General features: G+C 36.1%; 1 protein-coding gene across 1 annotated transcript; it reads right to left on the bottom strand.

Moving 5' to 3' along the window:
* Nucleotides 1-22680: 22680 nt before the first annotated feature.
* LOC105081398 (melanoma-associated antigen B10) lies at nt 22681-23721 on the bottom strand. The gene is given in 3 exon segments (XM_010970568.3): nt 22681-23248; nt 23250-23611; nt 23614-23721. Coding segments are annotated over 3 exon segments (1038 nt in total).
* Nucleotides 23722-27574: the final 3853 nt, after the last annotated feature.

Genomic DNA, 27574 nt, shown 5'->3' with positions numbered 1-27574 from the left:
TTCTGTACCTCTAAAAAGTACACTATTTTTGTTTGTATGCTATTGATTTAAAAATAGGTGGCATATGACGTACAAGAGAGAGACAAAGGAAATGGAAAAACTTTTTTTTCTGTAACAATGGAAATGCACAGAGCCACATCACATCCTGTGCAAGAATGAGACACTGTATGAACATTTAAAAAAGACAAATACTGCAAGAAAAACGTGTATATTTATAATTAATTAGAAAACCAAAATGCCTTCTGTTAAAGGGAGTTTAGAGGCTAATGCACCAACTGGAATGCCTGATACAGTGAAGATGAGGAGGAAAAAGTTTAGAATCACTACCCTTGGGATAGAAATTGCAGAGACCACAGTCAATTATATCATGCTCAACTGACTGATTTTCAAGAGAACACTTGGTCAAATGATTTGGGAACTATTTGACACCTGCAAAATATCTTCACAGCACTACCTAGATTAGTGTTTTATTGAGTAACTGGGAGAAGGTGTGTGTATACCAGGGGATGAGAGTCTTGGGGAGACATCTTAGTATTCTATCACAATGTCTTTAGTTTACAGGTCAATATTTTTTCTCCTAGAGGAACTCTTACAAATATTCCTCAAAAGCCATGTAGAAAAATGTTTATAAAAATGGACAAAATGGAAACAACCTTACTGTAAATACTTATCAACAAGGTAATAGATATATGGAATGTATTATTTTCAAAAAATGTGAAGGGTGAAATTAAGCCAACTGTTTCAATATGGATGAATCTCAGAAATATAATGCTGAAAAGTTGCCAGTTATAGCAGAATTGATAAAATACAGTATCATATACAACATATTATATGCAAAACATACACACACACACACACACACACACATATATATGTTAGGGTTACCAAAATAAATAACTCCTATAAATCAATGGTAAAATCCTAATACAAATAAGGATATGGACAGGAATTTCACAGAATAGGAAACTTGAATTTAGCATAAAAATATATTCTCACTAGAAATTTGGAAAACACAAATTGGCACAATTAGATACTATTTCACTCACCTTTGAGGGCCAAAAACCATTAAGTGTGGAAGGCCTAGTATTGGTTAAGGACATTAATGGACATGCATATTGATGCAACTACTTTGGTTCAACATTTGAAAATTAATGTAATGCACCATTCAACAGGTTAAAGAATAAATATATCATCATATCAATTGACACATAAAGGATATGACAAAATCCAACATCTATTCATGATGAAAACTTTCAGCAGACTAAGAATAGAGTGGAACTTCTTCAATTTGGTAAATAACATCTACAGAAGACCTATAGCTAACATCATCTTTAACACTGAAAGAGAAAGTTTTCCCCCTAATATCCAGAACAAGACAAGGATGCTCGTTCTCACCACTCTTAATCAACATAGTACTAGGCATTCTTACCACTGAAATAAGGCATGATGATGATGATAATTAATAAATAAAAGGCATATGGATTGGTTGGAAAGGAAGAAATAAAGATTTTCCTATTTTCAGATGACATCCTGTCTGCATAGAAAATAGCAAAGAACCTAAAAGAAAAAAAAAATAAAAACCTAGCACTAATAAATGAGGTTAGCAATGTTTTAGAATACAAAATTAACACAAAAATCAATTGCATATCTATATATTGTCTATCAACATGTGGAAAATGAAATTAAAAGGACAATACCATTTACAACTACACAGAAAATGAAATATTTAGGTATAAATCTAATAAATCACATTCAGAATATGTATGCTGAAAATTCCAGTGAGAAGACTGCATTCATCCAGGTCAGTAGCCCTGCCTGGGCAGATAAAATGCCAGTCTCATAGTCACCTCTGTGATCCCTCCTTGTCAAGGCCTCCTTCCTAGTGGATGAGAGTGTTTGTGTGTTTCATGATGATCATGATCCCCTTGATAGGTGTTTGGATATTTCTTAGTGTACTGTGTGTGTGTGTGAAGCTTTATGAAACATGTTCTCTTTTTGAGTCAATAGCCAGCTATAGGTGCTGTTTCAGTTGTTATTTAGCATGGTGATTGCAGAGTGACCAGCTTACTGGACACTGAGATTGTTCAGATGAGACAGAGGGGAGCAGTGACCATTGTCTTCACAAAATTGTTACAATACCTTACTGATTAAATAAATCAAAGAAGACTTCAATAAATGGAGATACATACTGTCTCTGTGGATTAGAAAACTCCGTATAGTAAAGATGTCAGTTCTCTCCGAATTAATCTATAGGTTTAGTGTGGTTACTATTAAAATCACAGCAAGGATTTTGTAGATATAGAAAAGCTTATTCTAAAACTTATGTAGAAAGGTGTAGGCCTTCGAATACCTAAATCAATGAAAAAGAATAAAATGAGAGAAATCTTTCTACCCAATATTAACACCTACTATGTAACTACAGTAATCAAGACAGTGTTGTATTATCAGAGGAACAGAATAGAGAACCCAGAGGTAGGCCTATATAATATGCCCAACTGATTTTTTTTTTTTTTTACAGAGGTACAAAAGGAATTCAATGGAGGAAGTGTAACCTTTTCAACAAATAGTGCAATAGCAGTTGGATATCCCTAGGCAAAACAATAACAGCAACAAACAATCTTGACCTAAATTTCACACCTTATACAAAAATTAATCTAAAAACAGATCACATACTGAAATGTTAAATGAAAACTATAAAACTTTTTGGGAAAAAGTAGGAGAAAAATCTTTGGAATATAGGATAAAAATCTTTGGAACCTTTGGGCTAGATAAGAGTTCTTAGACTTTAGACCAAAACCATGATCCATAAAAGGAAAGACTGATAAATTGGATCTTATCCAAATTAAAAACTTGCTCTTTGAAAGATCCTGTTCAGAGGATGAAAAGACAAGCTATCCAACAAAGGGCTAGTATTTAGGATACTATATATACTGTATAAAGAACTCTCAAAACTCAACAGCAAAAAACCAATAGATCCAATAAGAAAATGGGCAAAAGATAAGAAGTGACATTTCACTGAGGAGGATATATGGATGGTGAATAGTCAGATGAAAAGATGTTCAATCTCATTAGCCATTAGGGGAATGCAAATTAAAATCATGATGAGATATCACTACACAACTGTCAGAATAGCTAAAATTAAAAAATAATGACAACACCGAATGCTGGCATGGATGTGGAAAACCTAGATCACTCATTGCTGGTGGGGATGTAAAAATGGTGCAGTCATTCTGGATAACATTTTGACAGTTTCTTATAAAACTAAATATGCAACTACCTTACAACCCAGCAATATATATCCCAGAGAAGTGAAAACTTATGTTTACACGAAAACCTGTATATTAATTAACTGCTCATAGCAGCTTTATTTGTAATAGCCCAAACTAGGAACAACCCAGATGTCCCTCAGTGGGACCCACAGACTGTGATAATCCATATCATGGTATACCATTCAGCATAAAAAAGAATGAAATGTTGATATGCAACTGGATGATCTCCAGGGAATTATGCTGAGTGACAAAAAACAATCCCCACAAAGATTGCAAGCAGTTTTATTCCACCTATATTACACTCTTGAAGTGACAAAATTATAGAAATGAAGATGAGACTGATGGTTTCAATTGGACAGGGACAAGTGGGTGTTAACTACAAAAGGCAACATGAGGGATCCTTGTGGTGATGAAATTATTCTGTATCTTGACTGTATTAATATCAGTATCTTGTTTGATATAGTAGTAATGTTTTATAAGAGTTACCATTGGGGAAAACTGGGTAAAGGATACATGTGATGTCTCTGTATTGTTTCTTATAGCTGCATATGAACCTAAAATTATCTCAAAATAAAAATTTTAATTAAAAAAATTAATAGAATTAATGTTTAAAATTTCAGGCTTTAGAGACAGACTATCTGGGTTCAATTCCTGAGACTACATCCTGTCATCTTGGGTAAGTTTATTTATCCTCTTTTTATCTTACTTTCCTCATGTTTAAAATAGGAATAATGGTGGGTGAAATAGATGAAGGGAATTAAGAAGTATAAACTTCCAGTTATGAACTAAGTCATGGGGATGTATTGTACAAAATAGGCAGTATAGTCAATAATGTTGTAATATTTTGTGTGGTAAACAGATGGCAACTAGACTCATAGTGGTGATCATTTTGTAATGTATATAAAAATATCAAATCACTATGTTGTATGCCTGAAACTAATATAATATTGTAAATCAACTAGACATCAATAAATATATAAATAGATAAAATTTACCTCATAAGGAGTTTCTTACATAGCTTAAATAAATTAATGCTTGTAAAGTACATAGAACAGTGCTTCTCAAAGATTTATGCTCAATAAATGTGAGCTTTATTTACTACAATTATTATGGTTTTATGTATGTTTATGATTATGAAAAATTTAAAAACTTGTCTGGATTGGATACAAACCAACTGCAGTATAAGAGCTACTTTTAGGGGTAGAAATGGTAATGAGATGAAAGTAAAACTTTGGTTGTGCATATTTTATATCTTTAAAAAATAATAGACATAAAGCAAATATGGCAAGTATTCAGTAGAAAAATATTGATTTTAGTTATTCTTTATCTTGTTATGTGGATATATGATTTACAAATTTAAATTTTATTTTTAAAAATCAAGTGAATATATTTTATCTTTGTCTTACATGTTTTATATTATGTATCTATTTAAAATTATTATATAATGTTATATTTGTTTTAGAGGTACATTATTATGTAATTTAGACACAATACATTCTTTGATGAATTCATTGCATAATTAAGTCTCCACCCTTTTCTAGAAATAAACTTTTTACAGTGCATTCTCTTGATTTTCAATTACTTTATAACAGTACCCTAAACCTAATTTTACTTTTTATTAATGACTGAAGAAAATATTATGAAATTGATTTATTTTGTTGTGCTAGAAATCGATAATATTCCCTGACATTATTAAATTTTTCAGAGTTTAAATTACTCTCTGAATGTTCCCAATTGTAATGTTTTTTGACATAGTTGTTGATATCTGCTTTCTCTATTCCTGTCAGCTGTCACTCTTGGTGGGAGGCTTCTCTTATTTCTCTTTCATCCACACCTATAATGCCCTCCTTATTATAGCAAGATATTAAGGTTGATAGAAAATAAACAGAGCAACAATCCTACTTAATATTTTCAACATCATTCTAAGCTAATGGCCCTACTGTCCCTGCATATATCTTTCTTCCCTCCCCCACCCTGGAAAAGAGTTTCATAGGATTAGTTACACTTACTCTCTTTCCTCTTAGACATTGGTATCGATAACCACCTTATTTGTGATCCTGATCAATATTATTAAAAAATTTTGCAAATCTAACTAAGCTACAGTGTACTACTTATTAAAATATATTTTAGTCTTTAATGTTCATTTTTTCAGATACTTGGATTAGAAATCAAACCTTAAATAAATGATAATCTATTATTAGCCCATATATTATATGTTAATATATTAGTGATATCATTGTCCTTTTGATATAATTCACTCTTGTATAAACAGTATTTATGGAGTGTCTGATATAAGCTAGGCATTATTTAGGTACTGAATGTACAGAAATAATTGAGATAATCCCTGAAATTCAGATATTTTCTATTTTGGATGTTAAGTATTATAAACTGCATTTATTTTAAACTGGTAATTACAAAAATTGGAAATTACAGTTATATTTATTGTTTCACTTAAAATGCTGAAATTGTTACTACTTATTAAAACTAAGGAAGTAAATTTTAGATAACATATTTTGATTAACTCAGAATACTGTAAAGAAAGGACTGTGTTAGAAAAATCTATTTAAGATCAAACTGCATAATCTATTGTCTTAGCTATGAAAACCTCTCCTTATGCATAAGTACTACAGAGAAGCAAGATTTATAAATGTAACAGTTTATATGCAACCTTGTAAATCATGTTTGTAATAGGAAATATTATTTGTTTACTTACATTATTAAATATTTCTTTTAGAAATTTTAATTAATCACTTAGCACATAAAATAACCCACTGGCTTTGTATTGATTTGACCCACTGCTGTTTCTATCTAAATCTGTCTATTCTCTCTCCCCCCTCCCCCTCATATAACTCTTACTGCTAGTCAGAAAACCTCAATCCTGAGTCTCTTTGTTCCATTTGCAGACTTGCATGCAAATTATAAGTAAATAAAGCATGTAACCAATAGATTTCTATTCAAAACTGATGTGAAGATTTGTTCTTCCACACTGTCTTAGTCAGTTTGGTTTGCTATAACAAAAATACCATAAATTGGGTGTCTTAAAAAACATACATTTATTTCTTACATTCTTGGAGGATGGGAGTTTGGGATCAGGGTACCAGTAAGGTTGGGTTCTGGTGAGGATGCTCTTCTAGGTTGCAGATTCCTGACTTCTCCTTTTATTCTCATATGGTGGAAAGAAAGCTAGAGAGTTCACTCGGGTATCTTATGAGCACACTAATCCCATTCATGAGGGATGACCATCCTCATGACCTAATTACCTCCCAAATGTCCCCCCACCTAATACCATTACATTGGGGGTTAGGATTTTGACATGAATTTTAGAGGGACACAAGCGTTCCGTTCATTGCACATACATAGTAGTGGGAGAAACGGATGCTTAAAGAATTTTATTATAACATAGTAAGTGCTATGATAAAGGGATTTAAATAGTCCTATAGATTAACAAAAAGACTGTTTTTAGTCTGACCTCCAGGAGTTGTGGAAGTTTACCTGGAGGAAATGATTTTTGAGTTAACTCTCAAAAGTTGATAATTAGTCAGGAAAAAGATTACAGAAGTGTGGGTTCTGTTCGTCGTGGCTTTTGCCCAGCAAAAATCCCACCACGGAAGAACGAAATTACTCAAGACTTTATCAGGTCAGGAGAGTGAGAGGGAGCCAGAGACCGACTCCCCGAGTTCCTCCAAAGCTCTTGTATTAATTGAGAATAGTCAAACAAAGAGTCAAAGTGAAATAAGTCATAGGAATGAGTAAAGGGCATGGTATATATGCAGGCATGCAGGTCAGCAGTTTCAGTTCGTGAAAAACAGAAACATTATAATCTTAATTTATACTTAGAGAGATTACAATATTGATAGTATAGACTTGTTATTTTAAACCTCAAATAATCATGAGCAAGGTTACAGTGTTCCGAATAATTGATAATGAAAACCCAGACCACTGCAGGGTCTCTATACAATGGTCAGAAATCATCTAAGCATGCGAAGCAGCCCAGATGTTCCCAGCTAAGGGCTAAGTCACAGTTTTCTGTGAGCAAGAGCAGCCTACACTATCCACCTACGCCTGGTAAGTGAAGCATGTCTCTGCTTTTTACGTCAAGGAGACAGTTTGTAGCAGATTCCTGCTAGCAAAGCAGCTTTAAGGCAACTAAGCTAAGTTCCATAGATAGTGGTGACTGGTATTGAGAGTTTAGTCTTTTGTGCTTTTGGACATTTTGCTTTGAAGTAGCAGTATAATGACAAATATAGAAAACATGGATTTTGATTATACACTTCTAATGTGCTTACATAAAGGTGAGAGTACATAAAGGTGAGAATATGATTTGGTAATAGCAATTATTACAATATCAAAGTTTGTTAACCCTAGTTTGTGCTCCCACACAGAAGAGTTTGCAAAAAGAAGAAACTTGGAAGAAATGAGAGAGGTATATAGCTTCAGGCTATAAAGGTCTAAAAACAGGTCAATATTTATTTCTGTTGTGCAAAGTGAGTTTTGAGAAGTAGTGAGAAACAAAGCTGGAGAGGAAAATGAAAGGTGTCAGGTTACCTAAAACTTTTGACATCATGGAAGATAGTTTACTTTCATATCAATGAAGAAGAACCATTGGAGGCTTTTAAGTATAATAGTGGAAAGGTTAGTTTGAAGTCTGTGTAAATCATTTAGAAAGTGGATTTGAAAATGGATTTGAAAAATACCATGCTAGGAGAAGAGATCATTTTGAGGGCTAAATGCAAGCCAGAGTTGATGAGGACTTGACTAGAACAATAGTATTAGAAGGTGAAAAGGTGGATTCCAGAAATATTAGGGCAATGATATTGATAGAACTTGGTGATTAGTAAGGAGTACAAGAGACAGAATAGTTGTATACAGAATAGTTGTACAGAATAGTTCAGTACCATGCAGCAAATTACTCCAAAATTTAGCAGCTAGAAACAACAATAAACATTTACTATTTCATACAGTTTCTGTGGGCCGGGGTCTAGAGCAGCTTTACTTTCATGGTTCTGGCTTGGGTTTTCTCATGTGCTTGCAATCATGATGTCAGATAGTGCTGCATATCAGCTAGCCTGACTGGGGTTGGGGGATCTGCTTCCAATATAGCTCACTCACATGGCTATTGGCAGGAAGCCTGTTTCTTGATGGTTCTGGCAGGAGGACTAATTTCCTTGCCAGTGAAAATCTCCATAGGGTTACTTGAGTATCTTCATGAAATGGCAGCTAGCTTTCCTTACAACCAGTTATCCAAGAAAAAAGAAAAGATATAAGCCACAAACCTTTCTGTGTTTGAAGTCAAATACAGTCATTTGTGCAATATCCTATTGGTTGTTTAGGTGCAATATGTCTATATATGTGTGTGAATAGCATGAGACAAGACTCATTGCAGATATGGTGGTCAATAATGGATTCCACTTTTTTGTCTTCAGTGTTTAGTTAACTAACAGTGACATCTACAAGATAAGCCATAGAAGAGGAGCTGAGTTATTTATTGTGGTTGATTGGTTGGTTGGTTTAGTGTGTATGTTTCTAGAAAGTTAGAAGGTAATAAGTTCAATTTTGAAAATTATCAGCAAGTGCTAGATAATATGCTTCTGAAGTACATTAATACATTTAGTGATGGAGAAACAGATTTGAAAACCATCAGCATTTAAATGGTACTTTAAATCTTAAGATTAGGAAAGTTCATCCAAGTAGAGCATAAAAATGAGATGAAAGGAAACAACAGTGTTTTTAAAAAATGAGCAAAGGAGTAGAAGGTCATGAAAGAGATTAAGCAAAATGATCAGACAGGTAGAAATAATTAAGATTACCACTGTAGAAATAAAGGAAATAAATAGTTTAAAAAAGTGAATAGTCAGCATTGTCAAACAAAGCAGAAGTATCCAGTGAGCTAAAATATGTTCATTGGATTTAGCAATATTTATGCCACTAATGATGTTGCCAGAGCTATTTCAAGTGTGGGAGCATGGAAGCAGAAAATGTATAACAGAGGGTTAGGTACAGGTAAATTAAATAACTATGCTTAATTATGTACAAGTTATGATCCATTCTGGAGACAGAAACCCTTCAGAATTTTTAAGACAGAGAGAATTTAATATTCAGAATGATTACAGAGGTGATGGAGTTGCTGAAAAACCTAACAGGAGATGATGAGGCAATCTCAAAAACTGCTGCAACACTTTTGCTGAAAGGACAAAGGACGGAGGTGGGGTTACTGAAGCCCAGAAACCAGGGGCTCCTGGAGGAAGTTGAAATCAATTCTTGTGAGAACTGGAGCCACAGAGGAGAAGCAGCTGATGCCCAAAATGCCCCATTGGCAGACAGAGAGAGTGAGAAATACCCTTTATTCTCTCTCTTCTGACAGTGGCTCCCATTGGCAGACTGCAGATGAAGACAGCTGACCCAGGAGTCTAAGAGAAATATTTTTCCTGGTGTCATCCCCAATGATACAAAATGGAAAAAAAAGAAGAATATATTTGAGAACAAACAAAGGAACAGCTGACACTTTTTTTTTAACTTGTCAACCTCTTAAAGACAAACCAAATTAGAAACCCCACATGAAAAACTTTGTAGAACTTTAATGCAAAATGAAAAATGAACTTCACTTAAAATGTTTCAAAGACTGAAGAGCTTTTATCTCAGCACTTATAATGTAGAAAGATTTAGTTTGATCTGAAATAACTGAGCTTGACATTATCTCTCATAATACAGGAAATCATCAAGAATTGCCTGCACAGAATACACTCATGAAAGGTTTAGAATTCATTTTATTTCTAATTAAATATTTCCTTTTTTGATTCAGTGAATTTTTCATTTTTTAAAGATATGGAGTAGTAATAAAATGAGATGCACTTAAAAATTCAACCAGAGCCATAAGACAGAACAGCAGGTAAAATATAATTTTATATTATTATAGATACTTGTCCATCGAAATGTTAAATATTATCAATCTAGTAAAATATACAGCAGTATACAATAGCAGTGGGCATTGTTGAAGTTCTCACAACATCCAGTCCCCTCTTTTGAATTTTAACAGAATCTTTTTTTGTTTTTTTGTTTGTTTGTTTTGGGAGGGAGGTAATTAGGTTTGTTTGTTTGTTTGTTTGTTTGTTTTTAATGGAGGTTTGAACTCAGGACCTCCTGCATGCTAAGCATGCACTCTAAACCTGAGCTATACTCTCCCCACCAGAATCTTGGTGTAGGTGAAACATTCAGTACTCTCATTCCATGTGCCTCAGAGGAATCTGACCCCGCAAATCTCATTGGTGTGAGTCTGATTGGCTTAAGCTGATTAGCACATACTACCTCCTAGAAATTGGACAGAAGTGGACAAATGACATAAATGGGTAACGGGGGTTGCCAGATAAAAAGATCTCCTGTAGTACTGGAACACTTTCTTATCCTCTGCTGTTGTGGAGCCCATAACTGTTATTAACTACCTTGCTACCAGACTAAAGAAGGAGAAAGGAATTGACTAGTGTCAAGATTTTTTCAAGAAAATGAAGCAAAAATTATTGGCATAAATCACACCTGAAGCCTGACTTACAATTTCACTGCCAGTTATATGGGCAAATAAAATTCTTTATTATTTAGGTCAGTTTAAGTTGTGTTTTCTTTCACTGGCTCCCAGAAACATCTTAAATCAATTTATAAAGTGTTGGTTGTGTTTATATAAATACACATATATACATATATATTAGTTCCTAACCTTACTGTATTTATACTTTATTCTTATATATATTCTATTCATGTATATTCATATATATGTAATTTTTAACATTTCAAATACTTATAAATATTTTTAAGTCCCCATATAATGATCTATATAGTATATCTATTCATCACATCAGGTAATAATTATATCTGACATATTAATTTTTTGAAATTAATAATTTTAACTCAATAAAACTATTTGCATTCTTTCATTTCATATTTTAATATCTAAAATCAAATATGTCTTTACACTTGAATTGACCCTTTCTCCCTCTTTATCAGTTGTCCTAACCATATACAAATGAGTCAACTTCTGCTTGCAGAACCATTAACAAAATAAAATTTTAATAAATTTTAGAATGTAACTTAAAATTCCATTAGTATGATAGATACTAGAGAAGAAGTTCTCAACTCTCTTGGAATCACTGACTCTTTTTAAAAATAAAATGAAAGGCACTGAATCCCTCCCATGGAGGAACACTATGCAGTGCATCAATACATACAAAAACTTGCACATACTCTACTGATTTCTCAAAGTGAGTGGTATCAGTCTCTGCAATAGGGTATCATTTATGCAATAGCAAGATACAGTTAAAGAAAAAAAACCACCAGTGTTAATGCATATGGTTTACACAGTTTTACATAGGTCTAACAGATATCCCTATTCTTGAGGGAGAATCTATTTTCAAGTGCTTGATTTGAAAAATGTGATATACACATAAAATGGTATATATATTATTTGGCTTTAAAAAAGAAGGAATTCCTGCCATTTATGATAACATGGATAGATCTGGAAGACATTATGCTAAGTGAAATAAGTCAGACATAGAAGGAGAAATACTACATATCAGTCCGTTACACCATACACAAAAATAAAATCAAAATGGATCAAAGACTTAAATATAAGACAAGATACAATAAACCTCCTAGAAGAAAATATAGGCAAAACATTATCTGACATACATCTAAAAGATGTTCTCCTAGGGCAGTCTACCCAAGCAATAGCAAATAAAAGCAAGAATAAACAAATGGGACCTAATGAAACTTACAAGCTTCTGCACAGCAAAGGAAACCAGAAGTAAAACAAAATGACAACCTACAGAATGGGAGAAAATTTTTGCAAATGAAACCGACAAAGGCTTGATCTCCAGAATATATAAGCAGCTCATACAACTTAATAAGAAGAAAACAAACAACCCAATCCAAAAATGGGCAGAAGACCTAAACAAGCAATTCTCCAAGGAAGACATACAAATGGTCAATAGGCACATGAAAAAATGGTCAATGTCACTAATTATCAGAGAAATGCAAATCAAATCAAAGGAATCTTTGGAGATTCCTCAAAAGACTAGGAATAGGCTTACCATATGACCCAGGAATCCCACTCCTGGGCATATATCCAGAAGGAACCCTACTTCAAAATGACATCTGCACCCCAATGTTCATAGCAGCACTATTTACAATAGCCAAGACATGGGGACAGCCTAAATGTCCATCAACAGATGACTGGATAAAGAAGAGGTGGTATATTTATACAATTGAATACTATTCAGCCATAGAAACCGACAACATAATGCCATTTGTAGCAACATGGATGCTCCTGGAGAATGTCATTCTAAGTGAAGTAAGCCAGAAAGAGAAAGAAAAATACCATATGAGATCACTCATATGTGGAATCTAAAAACAAACAAACAAAAAAACATAAATACAAAACAGAAATAGACTCATAGACATAGAATACAAACTTGTGGTTGCCAAGGGAGTTGGGGGTGGGAAGGGACGGACTGGGATTTCAAAATGTAGAATAGATAAACAAGATTATACTCTATAGCACAGGGAAATATGTTCAAGATCTTATGGTAGCTCATAGCGAAAAAAAATGTGACAATGAATATATGTATGTTCATGTATAACTGAAAAATTGTGCTCTACACTGGAATTTGATACAACATTGTAAAATGACTATAACTCAATAAAAAAAAAGTTCAATAAAAAGATTCTACTCAAAAAAAAACACAACAGAACAGCTCAGATAATCCATGCAACACTCCTTTGAGGAATATTGACATGCACTAAAACAAGAAAAGGTTTAAACTGATTTGTAAGGCATGGACGATTTATCAAAGCGACGAATAAAATAGAGAATTGACATTAGGAGGTCTAGATATTTGCATATATTAGAAAATATTTTTATAAAGGAGAATTAAAAGGTATATTAGATACTTCAAATATCTCAATCAAGTATTTGTGCTTTTGAAAAGATCATTTTCTGTTGTATTAATACAACATTTAGGGATAGAAAAGTAATTTTGTTTTTCATCTCTTTTGCCTTATCTTCTTTAGTTTTCAAAGCTATAAAATAAGGTCATGTGCATGTCAAATAGTACCACATATATAAATATTCATATTCTAATAATATTGAACCTGAGAAAACACTATATATGCTATGTATAGCAATATAACAAATATGTATTTATATCCTTCAAAACTGTATTTCCTAACAGTATGAATATTCCTTAAAAAAGTAAAAATAGGCTTAACATATGATCCAGCAATCCCACTCTTGGGCATGTATCTAGAGGGAACCCTAATTCAAAAAGACACATGCACCCCAGTGTTCACAGCAGCACTATTTACAATAGCCAAGACAAGGAAGTAACCTAAATGTCCATCAACAGATGACTGGATAAAGAAGTTATGATGGAATACTACTCAGCCACAAAAAATAATAAAATAACACCATTTGCAGCAACTTGGGTGGCCCTGGAGATTGTCATTCTAAGTGAAGTAAGCCAGAAAGAGAAAGAAAAATACCATATATCACTTACATGTGGAATCTAAAAAAACAGACACAAATGAACTTACGTACAAAACAGAAACAGACTTATAGACATAGAAAACAAACTCATGATTACCAGGGGGGAAAGGGGGTGGGAAGGGATAAACTGGCAGTTTGAGATTTATAGATACTAACTGTTATATATAAAATAGATAAAGAACAAGTTTATATTGTATAGCACAGGGAACTATATTCAATACCTTGTAGTAGCCTATAATGAAAAAGAATATGAAAGTGAATATATGTATGTATATTTATGACTATTATGCTATACACCAGAAATTGACACAACATTGTAAACTATTCTTCAATAAAAAACAAAAAAAAAAACCAAAAATAAAAAAAGGACAAATACTGCATGATACTACTTATATGAGGAATCTAAAATAGTCAAACTAACATAAGAAGAGAGAAGCATGGTGGTTGCCAGGGCCATGGGAGAGGGGGAATCTGGGAGGTATTAGTCAAAGAGTACAACATTTTGTTTATAAGATAAATAAGACCTAGAGATCTACTGTACAGTGTGGATAACAATACTGTATTGTATACTTATAAATTTGCCAAGAGGATAAATCATTGTTTTCTGATAAAACATACTTAACATAATTATTACAAATAAAAGTTGTAGGAAACTTTTAGATATGATGGATACATTTATGGTATAAATCATGGTGATGGTTTCATGAATGTGTACTTATCTTAACTCAACAAGTTGTATACATTCAATATATACAGTTTTTTATGTCAGTCATACCGCAATAAAGTGCTTTTAAAAATTCCAGTTCTTGGTTTAAACCATTGGCTTGGAGAAATGAAATATTGGATCAGAAATGAGTATAAGCTCATTTAGTCTACTGTCCTTGATCATATGACTTAAATGTGTTTTGTTACTGGTCTTAATACTGGATTTATTTTATTTTTGTATATTTGAGGTTTGAACTTTTCAAAGAAATTTATCTTGTATTTTAATGTGTGATTTATGTAAAAGAATGTGAACTTAAATACCCAGAGGGAGTGGAGTATTAATTTGTATTCATCATACCTACAGTAAATAGTTTGAGTTACTTTTGGCAATATGGTATCATATATTTGATAAACCAGCATGTGGTATTCAACTGCCTCTTTAAAGGGGATGGAAAGGGAGAATTTTAGCTATTCCTGGGAAGAGCTGTATGAATAAAGATGTCAATACTTTTCAGCACATAGAAACATTTGAAGGTGAATATGTGCTTTAAAGAGGAACATAATCAATTTTGCTGTACATATTAAATTCCTATAGTATTCTTTACTTGTTTATAATATACTAAAATATATGCATCATATGGTCCATTCAAGAATAGAGCAAGATTGTCTCTAACTTTTAACAAAATCCAAGTCATGAAGAGAAATCTAAAAGCATGAATTTTCTTTTTTCTTTTTTGTATATATATATATATTTTTTTACATGAACATACATATATTCGTTTTCATATTCTTTTTCACCATAGGGTTACTACATGATACTGAATATAGTTCCCTGTGCTATACAGTATGAATTTGTTGTTTATCTGTTTTTTATATATATATATTAATTATTATCTGTAAATCTTGAACTCCCAATTTATCCCTTCCCACCCCCTTTCCCTCAAGTAACCATAAAAAAATATGGAACACTTCACGAATTTGCATGTCATCCTTGCACAGGGGTAAAGCATGAATTTTCTACATGTCCATGTTATGTGAAAAAATGGATTCTTCCTTATAAAAAGGGGTTAAATGTCAGATGAAAGTTTAAATCAGTAATTTTATTTTAGGAGAAATCACTGTGGAATGCTTAGAAGATATGTTTTGAAAGAGCTTAGTAAATGCTTCCATGGGCCTCCATTTTTAAAGGCTATTTTTTATAGAGTTGAGCTATTGATACTATTTTACCAACTGATACTTCTATGCAGGAAATATTTCAAATGGGAAATTATATCTTGAGAATATAGATAGCTAAAAAAAAAGAATATGCAATCCTCTTTTCACAATAATCACAACTTGGCCTTTGATCTGACTTGAGGCTCTTTATCCTTCTCTACAACACATTGGGAGGAGGTTTATTTTGCTGGAATTAAGTAGGGCAAGATGCCATGTGATAGTAATAACTACTTCTATTTCTCCTGATGTGAAGTTTTAAGGTACCTGTTTGGTAAAGGCAGGTGTGTAATACATTTTCTGGATTTTATCTCCATTTTTTTTTCTGCCAGTTAGTATATTATTTTTTTCTTTAAAAGCTCTAAAAGTTTCATGTCAATGAACAGGTACAGAATATTTTACAGAAAAATTTCAAAGAGATATTTTTTGTAAAGATGCACCCCTAGTGATGAAGTGTTTGTGCCGGGAATGATAAGGGTAGTTTCCCTATTGTTCACACAGCAGGCTGTCATCTTTTTCTTCTTAATAGGAAAAGGTCTTATCCTCAGCAATGCTGCATGAGTTTTTCAGTTACTTGGCAACAATAATGAAAAAAAAAAAAGACACAAGCTGTAAAGGACCCATCGCCAACATCATGACAAACAGTAGTTCCTCAGCTGGTTTTAATGGCCATATGGAGATATTACATTTCTTGCTTTCAAGAATTAAACCCAATACATGTGATCAGGTTGAGCCCTGTATGTGTAGCAATCTAAAACATTTTTACTGTTGTATGTGAATTAGAACATGGGAAAAGGTGAATAAATATTAGACATTCACCTGAATAAATAAAGCATTCTTGGAATGCACAGACACAGATTTTTCTAATTTAAATATCAGGATGCATATTTTTGGCACATCCTTGTGATTGTGGCCAGCTGATAATATGAGGCCATCTACTGCATATGTGATGACGTCTGTTGGTAAATAATTAATAAATAGAAATAAACACTTGATTTAAAAGTGTTGCCATTAATAAATGAATAGTTAAAATCAATCAGGATGTAGAGGAAATTCAACCTGAGATACAAACACTAACAAATGAAAATACCTGTAATAAAAATCAATAACGTGACTATACTGAAGGTAAGGGGTAAACAACTAACCTAAATAACTTTAGGAAACAGTAACTTGACTGGATGCTTTAGATAAAGACAAAAAGAACTATGCACAAATGCTTTTATGTAGTCAGTAAATTTGTTTCTCTAGAGGCATTGATAAGACATTGTGAAACTAATTTATGTGCATACTGGAATTGAACAAATAAGTAAATAGGTTGTAATTAATAAAACTAAGATTTCTCACTATTGGAGAAAGAAATTACAGATAAAATGAGAAGATTAAAATGATTCCTATGGTGTGAAATTACAATCTGAGCTATTAGTACATACTTGTTACACACACATTCACAGATATAAAAATAGATGTGTATATACATGGGTTAATATACAAATATTTCCTAGCCCTGGCTTCTGAGAGGGCCTAGAAACAATGACACCCCAGTAGTAATTAGTATACCTAGTCACAAGACATTGGTTTCTTAAGCATCGTTCTTCTATAAAAAGAACCATGGATTCTTGCAGAAGTGGTTCTTCCGGGCTGAGATGGGAAAAATCAAAATGAGCTTGGAACATTGTGTGGTACCAGAAAAAATAATACTCTCAAAAGATACGGGGGAGGAGAGCATTGTTGAAAGAATACAGTATTAGGAGAAAGAGTTCCTAATGGCCAAAGCTTTGAGCAACAAAATAAGTAATGCTGGTGTTGGATTATAACCCAAAGAGTTAAAAAAAAATTCATGAGTCACTATAAGTAAATACTATAGTGGTGATCATTGAGTACTTGATCTACTAATGGGCACTAGAATTAGAGGGTTTGAGGAGAGAGGTTTGCACCGTCTCAAAGTATCTGCCCCCAAGACACTTGTTGACTACAGGAGAAATCATCGTAACTTTACAGTGGAAACTCCCAGCAGAGACGACCTTGACAAGGTGATTCAGATCAGTGTTGCCAGGAATAAGATATATTGAAATCAGAAACCCTGTGATATGGTGCAGTGCTGAAAGACATGGCACCATTCTGTGGTTCTCTTTCCAAGTCTAATAATAAGAGACCAGATAGGCCTAAGGTGATGGACATTCAGCAAAATAACCGATCAGTATCCTTTGGGATTGATAGTGTCATGAAAAAAAAAAAAAAAAAAACAAACAGGAAAGACTAGGGAACTATTGTAGATTGTAGGAGTCTGGGGAGAAATAACAACTGAATGCAATGTGGGACACTGATTAGGATCTTTAAAAGGCATAATAGTGGAAAAAGTTGTGAAGTTAATTTGGTTAATGCTGTTAGGACAATGTTAACTTCCTGGTTCTAGCACTTGTATGATGGTTATCTAAGATTTTAACATTGGAGGAGGCTGGGTGACGGATATATTGAAATTCTCTGTACTATATTTGCAGCTTTTCTGTACATCTGAAAGTAGTCTGAGAGAAAACATTTTTTTAAATTGCCGTTATAAAAAAATTCAGGAAGACTTCCATGTTAGTTGCTGTAAACAACTTTTCAAATAGGCAGAATATGATGTGACCCGGAAAGAGTCAGAACAAGATTACTATTCTGGAAAATAGGAAAACAAATGAAGTAGGTTCCCCAAGTGACCCTGTGTTTCTGCTTAGAGGCAATGTCTAGACTGTAGTGCAAGGAGGATAAACCAAAACGGAGCACAGTGGACTCACTGAACTGAGGACGTAGTGATCAGAGTTTGGGAAGAGTAAAGCTGTTGAAGTTTGCCTGGCAAGTTGTTGGAGGGAAGATTGCTAGGTAGAGTTAATGCTCTAGAAGTGTGTAGAAGGGTCCCCCTGGGTCTTTCATTGAACATTAAACTGCTCACATGAAGGGCAGGACTCCATGGGGCTGGTCAAAGAGGAGTTAAAAAAAATACTGGAGAGTGGTGAGCTGAACAACTATTGGAAGGCACACATGGTTGGGAGACTTTTAAATATTGACTAGCCAGAGGGGGAAATCCTCTAATACCTAAAATAATTCAGTAGAGTCTCAGACAAGTCTAAGCTGTAGAAATAGGATGAATGTAGTCCAAAAATAATGGCTACCATACACCATCATAACTGCCTTCAAATCATGGGTTGGATTTCTGGGGAAGGCTTAAGCTGGAATAAGAGCCCCCCAAGTCTAAAATGTGTACAGCCACTGTATACCAGTTAAATACAAGTTGTGTCGTGGAGTCCTGGCCTTCAAGGACCTGTGCTCTCTGGACTTCATAGTCCCTCTTATGGAATCTGGTCATTGCTCTCTCCCCAGGTCTTCCTGATGTTCCTCACTAGCTGAGGGGCTTCTGTCTGAACCCACTCCCTGAAACCTGGTCACTCTGATCAAATTCTTATTTCTTAAAGTAAAGAGAAAAATCTTATTTACATTTCAGAATTTTTAAAGTATGTCGAGAAGAATTCTGGTACCACTGAAGAAATCCCGCTTTCTATGGATGAGAGATTAAGTTAATTTTCTGCTCAATCTACTTAGAAAACGGGGAAATTAAAATAACTGTGAGAAAATATATTTTCACCTAAAAGTTTGACCAAGATTTAAAAGGCTGATAAAATGCCTCTGAGAGTGTAAATTACATATATGAATATGCAAGAATATGAATCAGTACAGCTTTATTTGAACAGACTATCAGCAATATTCATAAAAAATTACAATCATCACATGCTTTCCACTTCAGTCCAATTTGCACTTTGCTATGTATATCTTATAAGAAAACTTACATATTTACCCAAGAATTCGTGCTCAATGATATGTTGACATAAGTTCTTTAATCATAGCAACAAATGAAAACAGTTTATATGTCCATCAGGAGAAGAATGGTTAAATTAATTTTGGTACATACCCACCTTAGAATACTGGGAATAGTTAAGAGAGTGAGATGAATCTATATGTGCTCTCAGGGAAAGATCCTGCATTCATTTTAGTAAGTGGCAAGTGTAAGAGGCAGAACAATGTGTATGCTGTTATTCATGTGTATTAAAAAACTGACAATGTATTTTTACAACACATCTATGTAAGAAAAAATCTAGAATAAGTTTTTAAATAACAATTTTTAAATTCTGGTTGCTTCTGAGGAGAGGGGTGAATTTTAGAGGAATTTGATAAGGAAGGGGAATTGCGATCCATTCACATTGTTAGAATTTTGGGGCAATAAGAGCATTTGCACTATTACTTAAAACCAAAATTTTCTTTAGGGGCAAATATAGAGACAAGATGCAGTGGAAGAATGTTCACTTTTTCTTTTCTTGTCAAGAATAGCAGTCTACCCTGGAACCATTTTTCACCTCCTAGAAGGACACCTGAGTTTTTAGGAATTCTGTCTATGTAGATGTTTGCTTACACCGTGATTTCCATGATCTTTTCTCATCTGCTGCTTATGGAGGAACCTTTGGATTTGAACAACAAGGTGAACTCACTTACTGGTTTAAGTGGTCAATGGCCAATCTCAAATCAGCCCATTAAAATTCTACTGCAATTGTCAGGGTGGTTTCCAAAACCTCCTAACTCCAGGGTTATTATCCTAAGAACCAGTAGATTCTATGCCAAATCAGTCATCAGCAGATTTGAAAAACACTTTAAGAACGTGATGGAGGCACCCGCTGTCTGAAGTGAACAATTACATGGAAAGGGCAGCCGCTATCAGAGAGTCCACAGTGAGAAACGGGATCCGTAGGGAGGTGGGATGCTCTAAGTCAGGGGAAGCCAGGGGATGTGGGCCATCTGTTCCTCTGGGAGCAGAGGGCAGCTTCCTGAGGAAGTTGCACAGAAGAGCTGACCAGCGGGTCAGCTTCCAGTTTGGACACGCGGGCACACTGGGGAAAACCCAGGGGAAGGGCGCTGTCATGTGGGAAAATGCTTGGACTGATCACTCAGGCTGGGACCAGGGCAGTCAGCTCTCAAGGAACCCTGGGGTGAAGAGCGGGAGGATCCTGGGTAAATGAAGCCCCCAGACAGTCCCCAAATTGTGTTTGGTTCTCATTTTCACCCTCCTTCTTTAGGCCTCCTTTTAGTATTTTGGCCACAGAGTCCTTCTTTTCATTGTGAAGCAGTGAAAAGACAAATGAATTAATGGACACAAGGTCTGTCTCAGGCTGGGAGAAGTGGAACAGTGTGGGCTGTAGAGGAATTCAGATCAGGGCTCAAGTCCCAGCCCTGTCACTAGCTATGTGAACTCAGCACATTACCAAATTCTGTGAGTCCCAGATGCTTCATCAATTAAGTGTGTTTGATAAGCCTTGTCTTCTAGGACTGTTGGAATATGTAAATATATGTGATCACCTGGCACAGTGACCAGTGTGCATTAAAACTTAAAAAATGGCAATTATTGCTGTGATTTTTTTGACTCCAGATAATACCAACCCTCTTGCCGAGATTTTTGTTTTGTTTTGCTATTGTTTTAATCCAGGAAATGTCTGAGAATATGCAGTACTGTAGGATGCTGAGCACCAAGTCAGCCAAAAATTCTACTTAATGAGAAAATATACCTTGGTAAATCATCCCCCTTAGAGGATGTATTATTTAATTGGGTGTTGGGGAATCCTCCCCATCTGGATGTAACTCACAGCTCCTAAAATATGTGTCAGGAACCAACTTCTTTCCTCCCTCCCCTGGATCCAAATAACCCCTATTTTCATTCATTTACCCTCTCCCAAAATCAAGCCCTCCCTTAGAGTTTGCTAGATTTTACTCAAGATAACCTAATTAAAATGCCCTATTAACAGAGCAGGCTCTGCTTCTCCTGGTCCAGGGCAAAGAGTGACAGCACTGTGGCTTCTTGGCACTCCACCTCAAGAAAGTATACCCTTATTTATCAGAAACTCCCTGGTGATGATGTGGATAAATCACCTAGTTTGTGCACTGTGTTCTCCTGCACTGGGACAAGAGCACAGGGTACCTTCCACCCCTGCCGCAGGTGGAAGGTTCTCTCTGGTTAATCCATGATCCCAAAGTAACTGCTGAAAGCAGTTCTCCATTGAAAGCTTGATTTCACAACTCTGAGACACACCACCCAAGGGTCTGGTCCTTGCTCACCACCCTCACACCCTCCTCTGACCCACTGCCCATCTTAACTTAAAATTACCTCTCATTGAAGGACTTGAGGTTTTCCAGAGCTCCAAGTTTTCTTGCCTCAGGACATTCACACTTGAGTGCTCTCATCTGCACCTCTCTCACCTCCCCCAACTCATCCTTCTTTTCACTCCTTTTTTTTTTTTTTTTTTGTCTTAGAGGGTATTTCACCACCTTCCTTATATAATGGCTGTTTTTAGACTCTATAATTCAATGGGCAAAGGCTCAGTCTTCTTTTTCTACCATCCCCCATACTACCATGGAGCCTTCTAAAGAGGATACTCAATTAATATTTGAGAGGGAAAAAAAACAGTGAACAATTTATTATGATTTAATTTTTCCTAAATTATTGAATAAATGAAACAAGTTCAAGTATATAACTTTTATTTTACAGAAAAGCAGAATACAAGGAATAAGGGAAACCAAGAATGAACCATCTTTTACTTTTTTCTCTATTTTTAATCTCAACTGTTTTACTGCTAATTTCTTTCACATTTCTAAGGAAATGCCTATACCAATGCTATTCCAGATCACTAAACAAGCTAGACTGTTATCCAATTTGTTTAATAAAATAGAAAAACTCTTACTCTTAAACCTCATAAACAGCATTAAGTATGTAAGCAACATCATTCATGCACTTAGATTCTGAAGCTAATTTTTTAAAAAGAAGCAACATTTGAAAACTTTCCTCAACAGCAACAAAACATAAATCTATGTTACTCAAATATGTTATGCACTGTGATCCCTCCAGCACCACCAAAGCTCCCACACTACTTCAGGAAAATGCTTCAGATTTCACTACAGGTGGGAGAAGCTGCCCTGAAAATTGGCCCCGGAACGTACACTGACCAAGGCACCAGTGCGAATCATAGCTGCAGCTCTGGCTCGGGCTCTCTCTTCCTTATCTCTCAAAGCCTCTTCATACCAGGATGGGAAGGCACTGGGGACTGTATTGTGGATCTTAGCCAAGAACTCAAGGACTTTCATCTTGCTGGTTTCCGCACAGGCTCTTGGACCCCACAGGAACTCATAGTGGGGAGGATCACTGTTGGGCACCTGGCGGTACTCCAGGTATCTTTCCTGCACCAAATCTTCAGTGATGAGCTTCTTGGGGTCCCCATACATGAGGTGCTTCTTTGCAGCATATATCCCCATCACATTGAGTACTTCCCAGATATCCTCCTCAGTGGCACAGTTGCCTTTCATGAAGATCACACAGAGGATCGTCATAAGGAGGCCGGTCTTGGGCGTGATCTCCTCACCCCTCAGCCTCTCATCACTGGTGCGCTGGAATTTGCTGACAAGGGCATAGCAGTGCCTGGTGGGGTCGACTTCCTTCACATCAATGCCAAAGGCCAGCAGCATCAGAGGCTTTTCTGAGGATCTCATGGAGGTGCTCCTTGTACCTTTTGATGACATGCTTCATAATATCTTCCTTTGTAATGGGCTCTCTCACGTTATACTTGTGCAGCAGGAATTGCACCAACAGAATTGCCTTCTGGTCTAGAGGGGTTCTGCAGGAATAATCAGTGCTGGGTGATGCCTGGGAGATGCTTGGTTTTTCTTCATCCTGGCTCTTGGCACCTTCATCATATCTTGTGCATGAAACACCTGCAGAAGTAGTGGTAGTGGATGGGGCTCTCTGAGACCCCTGGTATTTTCTACCTGACCCAGCAGCAGGGGAACTCTGGAGATTACCACCAAAAGGAAGGCATTGGGGGGAGGGGGCCCTTCTGCTGCTGCTGCAGTGACCTGAACATCTTGGAGACGCTGAGTCTCACTCCTGGCCTGACAGCATTTCTCACAGGTGTGGAGCTTACTCTTTTGTCCCCGAGGCATGATGGCACAAGTCAGGAGCAGCAGTTAGGAGTGTGGGCAGCATAGCAGGCAATGAGGGCACCTGGAGGAGGGAGAGGATGCTGTGAGCACCTTCAGCAGGGAGATTCCTCCCTGGCTGTAACCACAGTTGCCTCTGCAGGTTTCTGTGAGGGCACTGCTCTCATACCCGACAGGGCTCCTTTTCTGATCAATCAGTTTCCTGAGAACCGTGCAGAGGAAGTTAAGAGTGTACTTTGGATTGGCAGGTCTAGGTTCTGTGGGATCCCCTCTGTTCTGAGGTGGAGAATCCTCTCAGTTCACATTAAGGATCGTTCTGTCAATTGTTGGCAGGGCCCACTCCTCCTCCCTTCTGCGGCTCTGAAGCTAAACTCCTTCCACCAATGGCCTTCCCTCTGAGACCCCTGAGGAGAAAATGAGGGAGAGCCTTAGCTGCCTGCCTCTGCTGGGGACTTCCAGAGCTGACAAAAGGAGCAGGGCTTTATGCAATCCCCTTTGTCTTGATTAGGGTTTTTAGTCATCACTCAAGTCACCTCCCCCACCAGACCAAGACCCCTACCTCCTGGAGTTGGACCGCTCTGCCCTGGGCCTCCCAGGGTAGACCGCAGGGACAGCAAGGGTGTGTTCAGAGTTGAGAATACCTTCAGTCCTTGCTCAGGCTCCTCTCCTTGCCTCTGAACAAACCCTGGGATGTTTCCCTCTGTTGATCTGACTCTACCAGCCTCAGATCAAAGTCTTCATTCCTTGAGACCTCGAGGCAGAGTTGAGGGGGCGTTGGGCCTAACAGCCATGCCACGGGCCTCTTGGTGTGGGGCAGATCGGAGCGGGGTTCCGTGAGGTCTCCTTTGTTCTAGTGAGGTGTGTTCCCGCAATTCTAAGTGTCCTCACCTTGACTCTCAGCATCGCCTCTCCCCTCCAGAGACCTGAGGCTGCCCTCCTCAGACCTGAGACCCTGAGGGTGGAAGTCAGTCAGTACCTCATGGCGACAGCTCTGCCCTGGGCTTCCCAGGAGTGAAAAGCAAGGGTGGGCTCTGTGCGGGTCCCTCTATTCTGGGGTGGGTTATCCCCTCTGTTTTCAGGGTTGAGGCAGGGAGTCAGGTGTCCTCCTTTTGGCTGCTTCTTTAAAGACTTCCTGGGTAATACTAACTTTGAAAGCTCTGAGCTGTTTCCCTATTACAGACCTTGCAGAAAATGGATAAAATTCTCAGGCTAGATAGGAGATGGGAAAGTTGCAGCACAAGGCAGGGTCCCAGGACGAGTGGTGGGCTGTGAAGAGAAAAAACACACCGGTCCATTGCATTTGTTTGCCAGCCAGACTTAGACTTTGGGGAAAACTCTACTCTAAAAGATGTACTTTCTGAGCGGAAGAAGCTGTACTGCATGATTTTGTGAGACCCAGACCTTTTGATATTATCTAACGTTGCTCAGTCCAGTGCAGTCATTTTTATTTTCTGACCCTCATTCATACTAAGAAATATATTTACATCCCTAACAAGTGTGTGTATTTTTTCATGAAAGAACACCTACCCTTGTTAAGTGTGGTTCACTCTTTTCATTCCTTGTATTTGATTATAATATTACTTTTTAAAAAATCAGTCCTCACCCTTTAAAGAGGTTTTGGGTTATTACTACCAGCTTTTGGAGTCATACTGTTTCAAAAAAAACCCCACCAAACTCTGGTGCCATCCTGATATTACCCCATGGTCCTGGCACATGGCTCTGAAGAGCTGCCTCAAGTTCCTTCAGTGAAGCAGTAGAAATTCATTGTCCCAGGGCTCTCTGGAAGAATCAAGGGCTGAACTTTAAAAATCTTTCCTCCAACCAACCCTGTCATCTGCCTCTCTTGCAGCCACAAACTAGTCTCAACGTAAAGGCATGCCCTTACCTGCCCACATTCAGGTTCTAGTTCAACACGGACTTACTCTGTTCCAGGGGATCCTCATTTATGTTGTTTTGCCATTGCAGATATTGTTCTCTTTCATCATCTTTCATTCTCCCTTTTATAGTTTCTCCACGATTAAGCTTAGGAAACAGAAGCCCGCATCTGGTAGCCATCTTGAAAGCTGCATATGAGGCTATGTATTAGTACGCTCAGGCTGCCATAACAAAATACCACAGACTGGGTGTCTTAACAACAGCATTTTATTTTATCACAGTTCTAGAGGCTAGTAGTCCCTGATAAAGGCACCAGGAGATTCAGTTTCTGGTAAGAGCTCTCTTCCTGGCTTCTTGCTGTGTCCTCACATGGACTCTTTTCTGTAAATACACACACTCACACACAGAGGGTGATAGCTGGTGTGTCTTTCTCTTATAAGGACATCAGCCCTTTGGATTAGGGCCCCACTCTTATGACCTCATTTAGCCTTAATAACCTCCCTAAAGACCCTATCTCTAAATACAGTCACACTGGGGACTAGAGCTTCAACATATGAATTGGGGATGGAGGGGGCACAATTCAGTCCATAGCAGGTAGTAAATCAGTAAATAATTTAAGGAGAACTCATATATTTACAATATTCTTTTCCCCATGAATAAATAAACATAGTGTACTCCTGTATTTATTTGGGATTTCTTTCTCTATCAGTACATTTTTATAGTTGCCTCCAAAAAGATTGTGTATATTTTTGTTAAGTTTCTTTTTAGGTAAAATTTGGTTATTGCTGCTGTTTTTACTGGGATATTTTCTATTAATTATCTTAATTAGCTATTGATTTTATTTGGCTTGCTCCTGATTTTGGTATAGTCATCTTATATACAATGGCTTTTGGAGTCTCTTATTCATTTCAGTATTTTGTGCACTGGTTCCTTTGGATTTTCCTAGAAGATCATATTGTTGGCATTTATTACCTCTGTCTTTTCAATATTCCTCCTCATATTTATTCTTATACTCTTATTCCTCTAGTTATATATTCTAGTCCACTTTTAAACAGTAGATATAGTACCATAACATCTATGTTTTTGTCCTGACTTTGATGGGCATGCTTCTAACATTTCACATTTATCTAAATTTGCTGTAGATTTTATGAAATGGAAATTCTCTTCAAATGTTATTTTACTCAAGTTTTTTTACCATGAATGGGTGGCAAATATTTTTTTTCAAATGATTTTTCTATATCCCTGGACATGATCAAATGCATTTTACCCTCTAATCTATCAGTGCAGAGAAATTCCAGTTGACAGTTCTTTGTAATGTTATAATATCTTTGCATTTCTTGAATTCAGTCTGTTTATTCACTGCTATATTGGATATGCAACAGGTTTACTTAGGATACATGTCTCTATGTAAGTAAGCTAAGCTCAAGTGATTTCTTTCTTGGGGTGTCCTTATTTGGTCTTTGTATCAAGGTCAGCACACCTGTTAAAATGAGTTAGTAATTTCTCATCAATAGATTACTAGCTAATGAAAATGTGAAATAAAGATATGATATTTATATAATGATCATTTTAACTAGAGAAATTATCAATGGTATACAGCAGTAGAAAGAAGAATATAATGATCTCAATATATCTGACACTCAGCATCAACAATTATCAGTAGTTAAAGCTTAAAAGTAATAGTCAGAGGTAAATGTTGATCCTATTAACATTTGTTAGATTTTTACTTCTAGAAATTACTAGACAAGAAATATAAATGAATTTGATTGCTATTTTAATTGTTCTAATGGAAAAAAATAGACAACATGCAAAACTAAATAAGTAATGTCATCAGAGAGAAGGAAACTATAAGAAAGAATCAAAACTAAATGCTAGAAATCAAAAGTATAGTAAGAGAAATGAGAAAACACCTTTGACAGGCTCATTAGTAGATGTGACACAGTTGAAGAAACAATCAGTAAACCTGAAGATGGTGAATTGC

The sequence above is a fragment of the Camelus bactrianus genome, chromosome X (assembly GCF_048773025.1).
Source record: "Camelus bactrianus isolate YW-2024 breed Bactrian camel chromosome X, ASM4877302v1, whole genome shotgun sequence".
NCBI lineage: Eukaryota > Metazoa > Chordata > Mammalia > Artiodactyla > Camelidae > Camelus > Camelus bactrianus.
The sequence above is the reverse complement of the archived record's forward strand: the minus strand, read 5'-3'. Positions and strand labels throughout refer to the sequence as shown.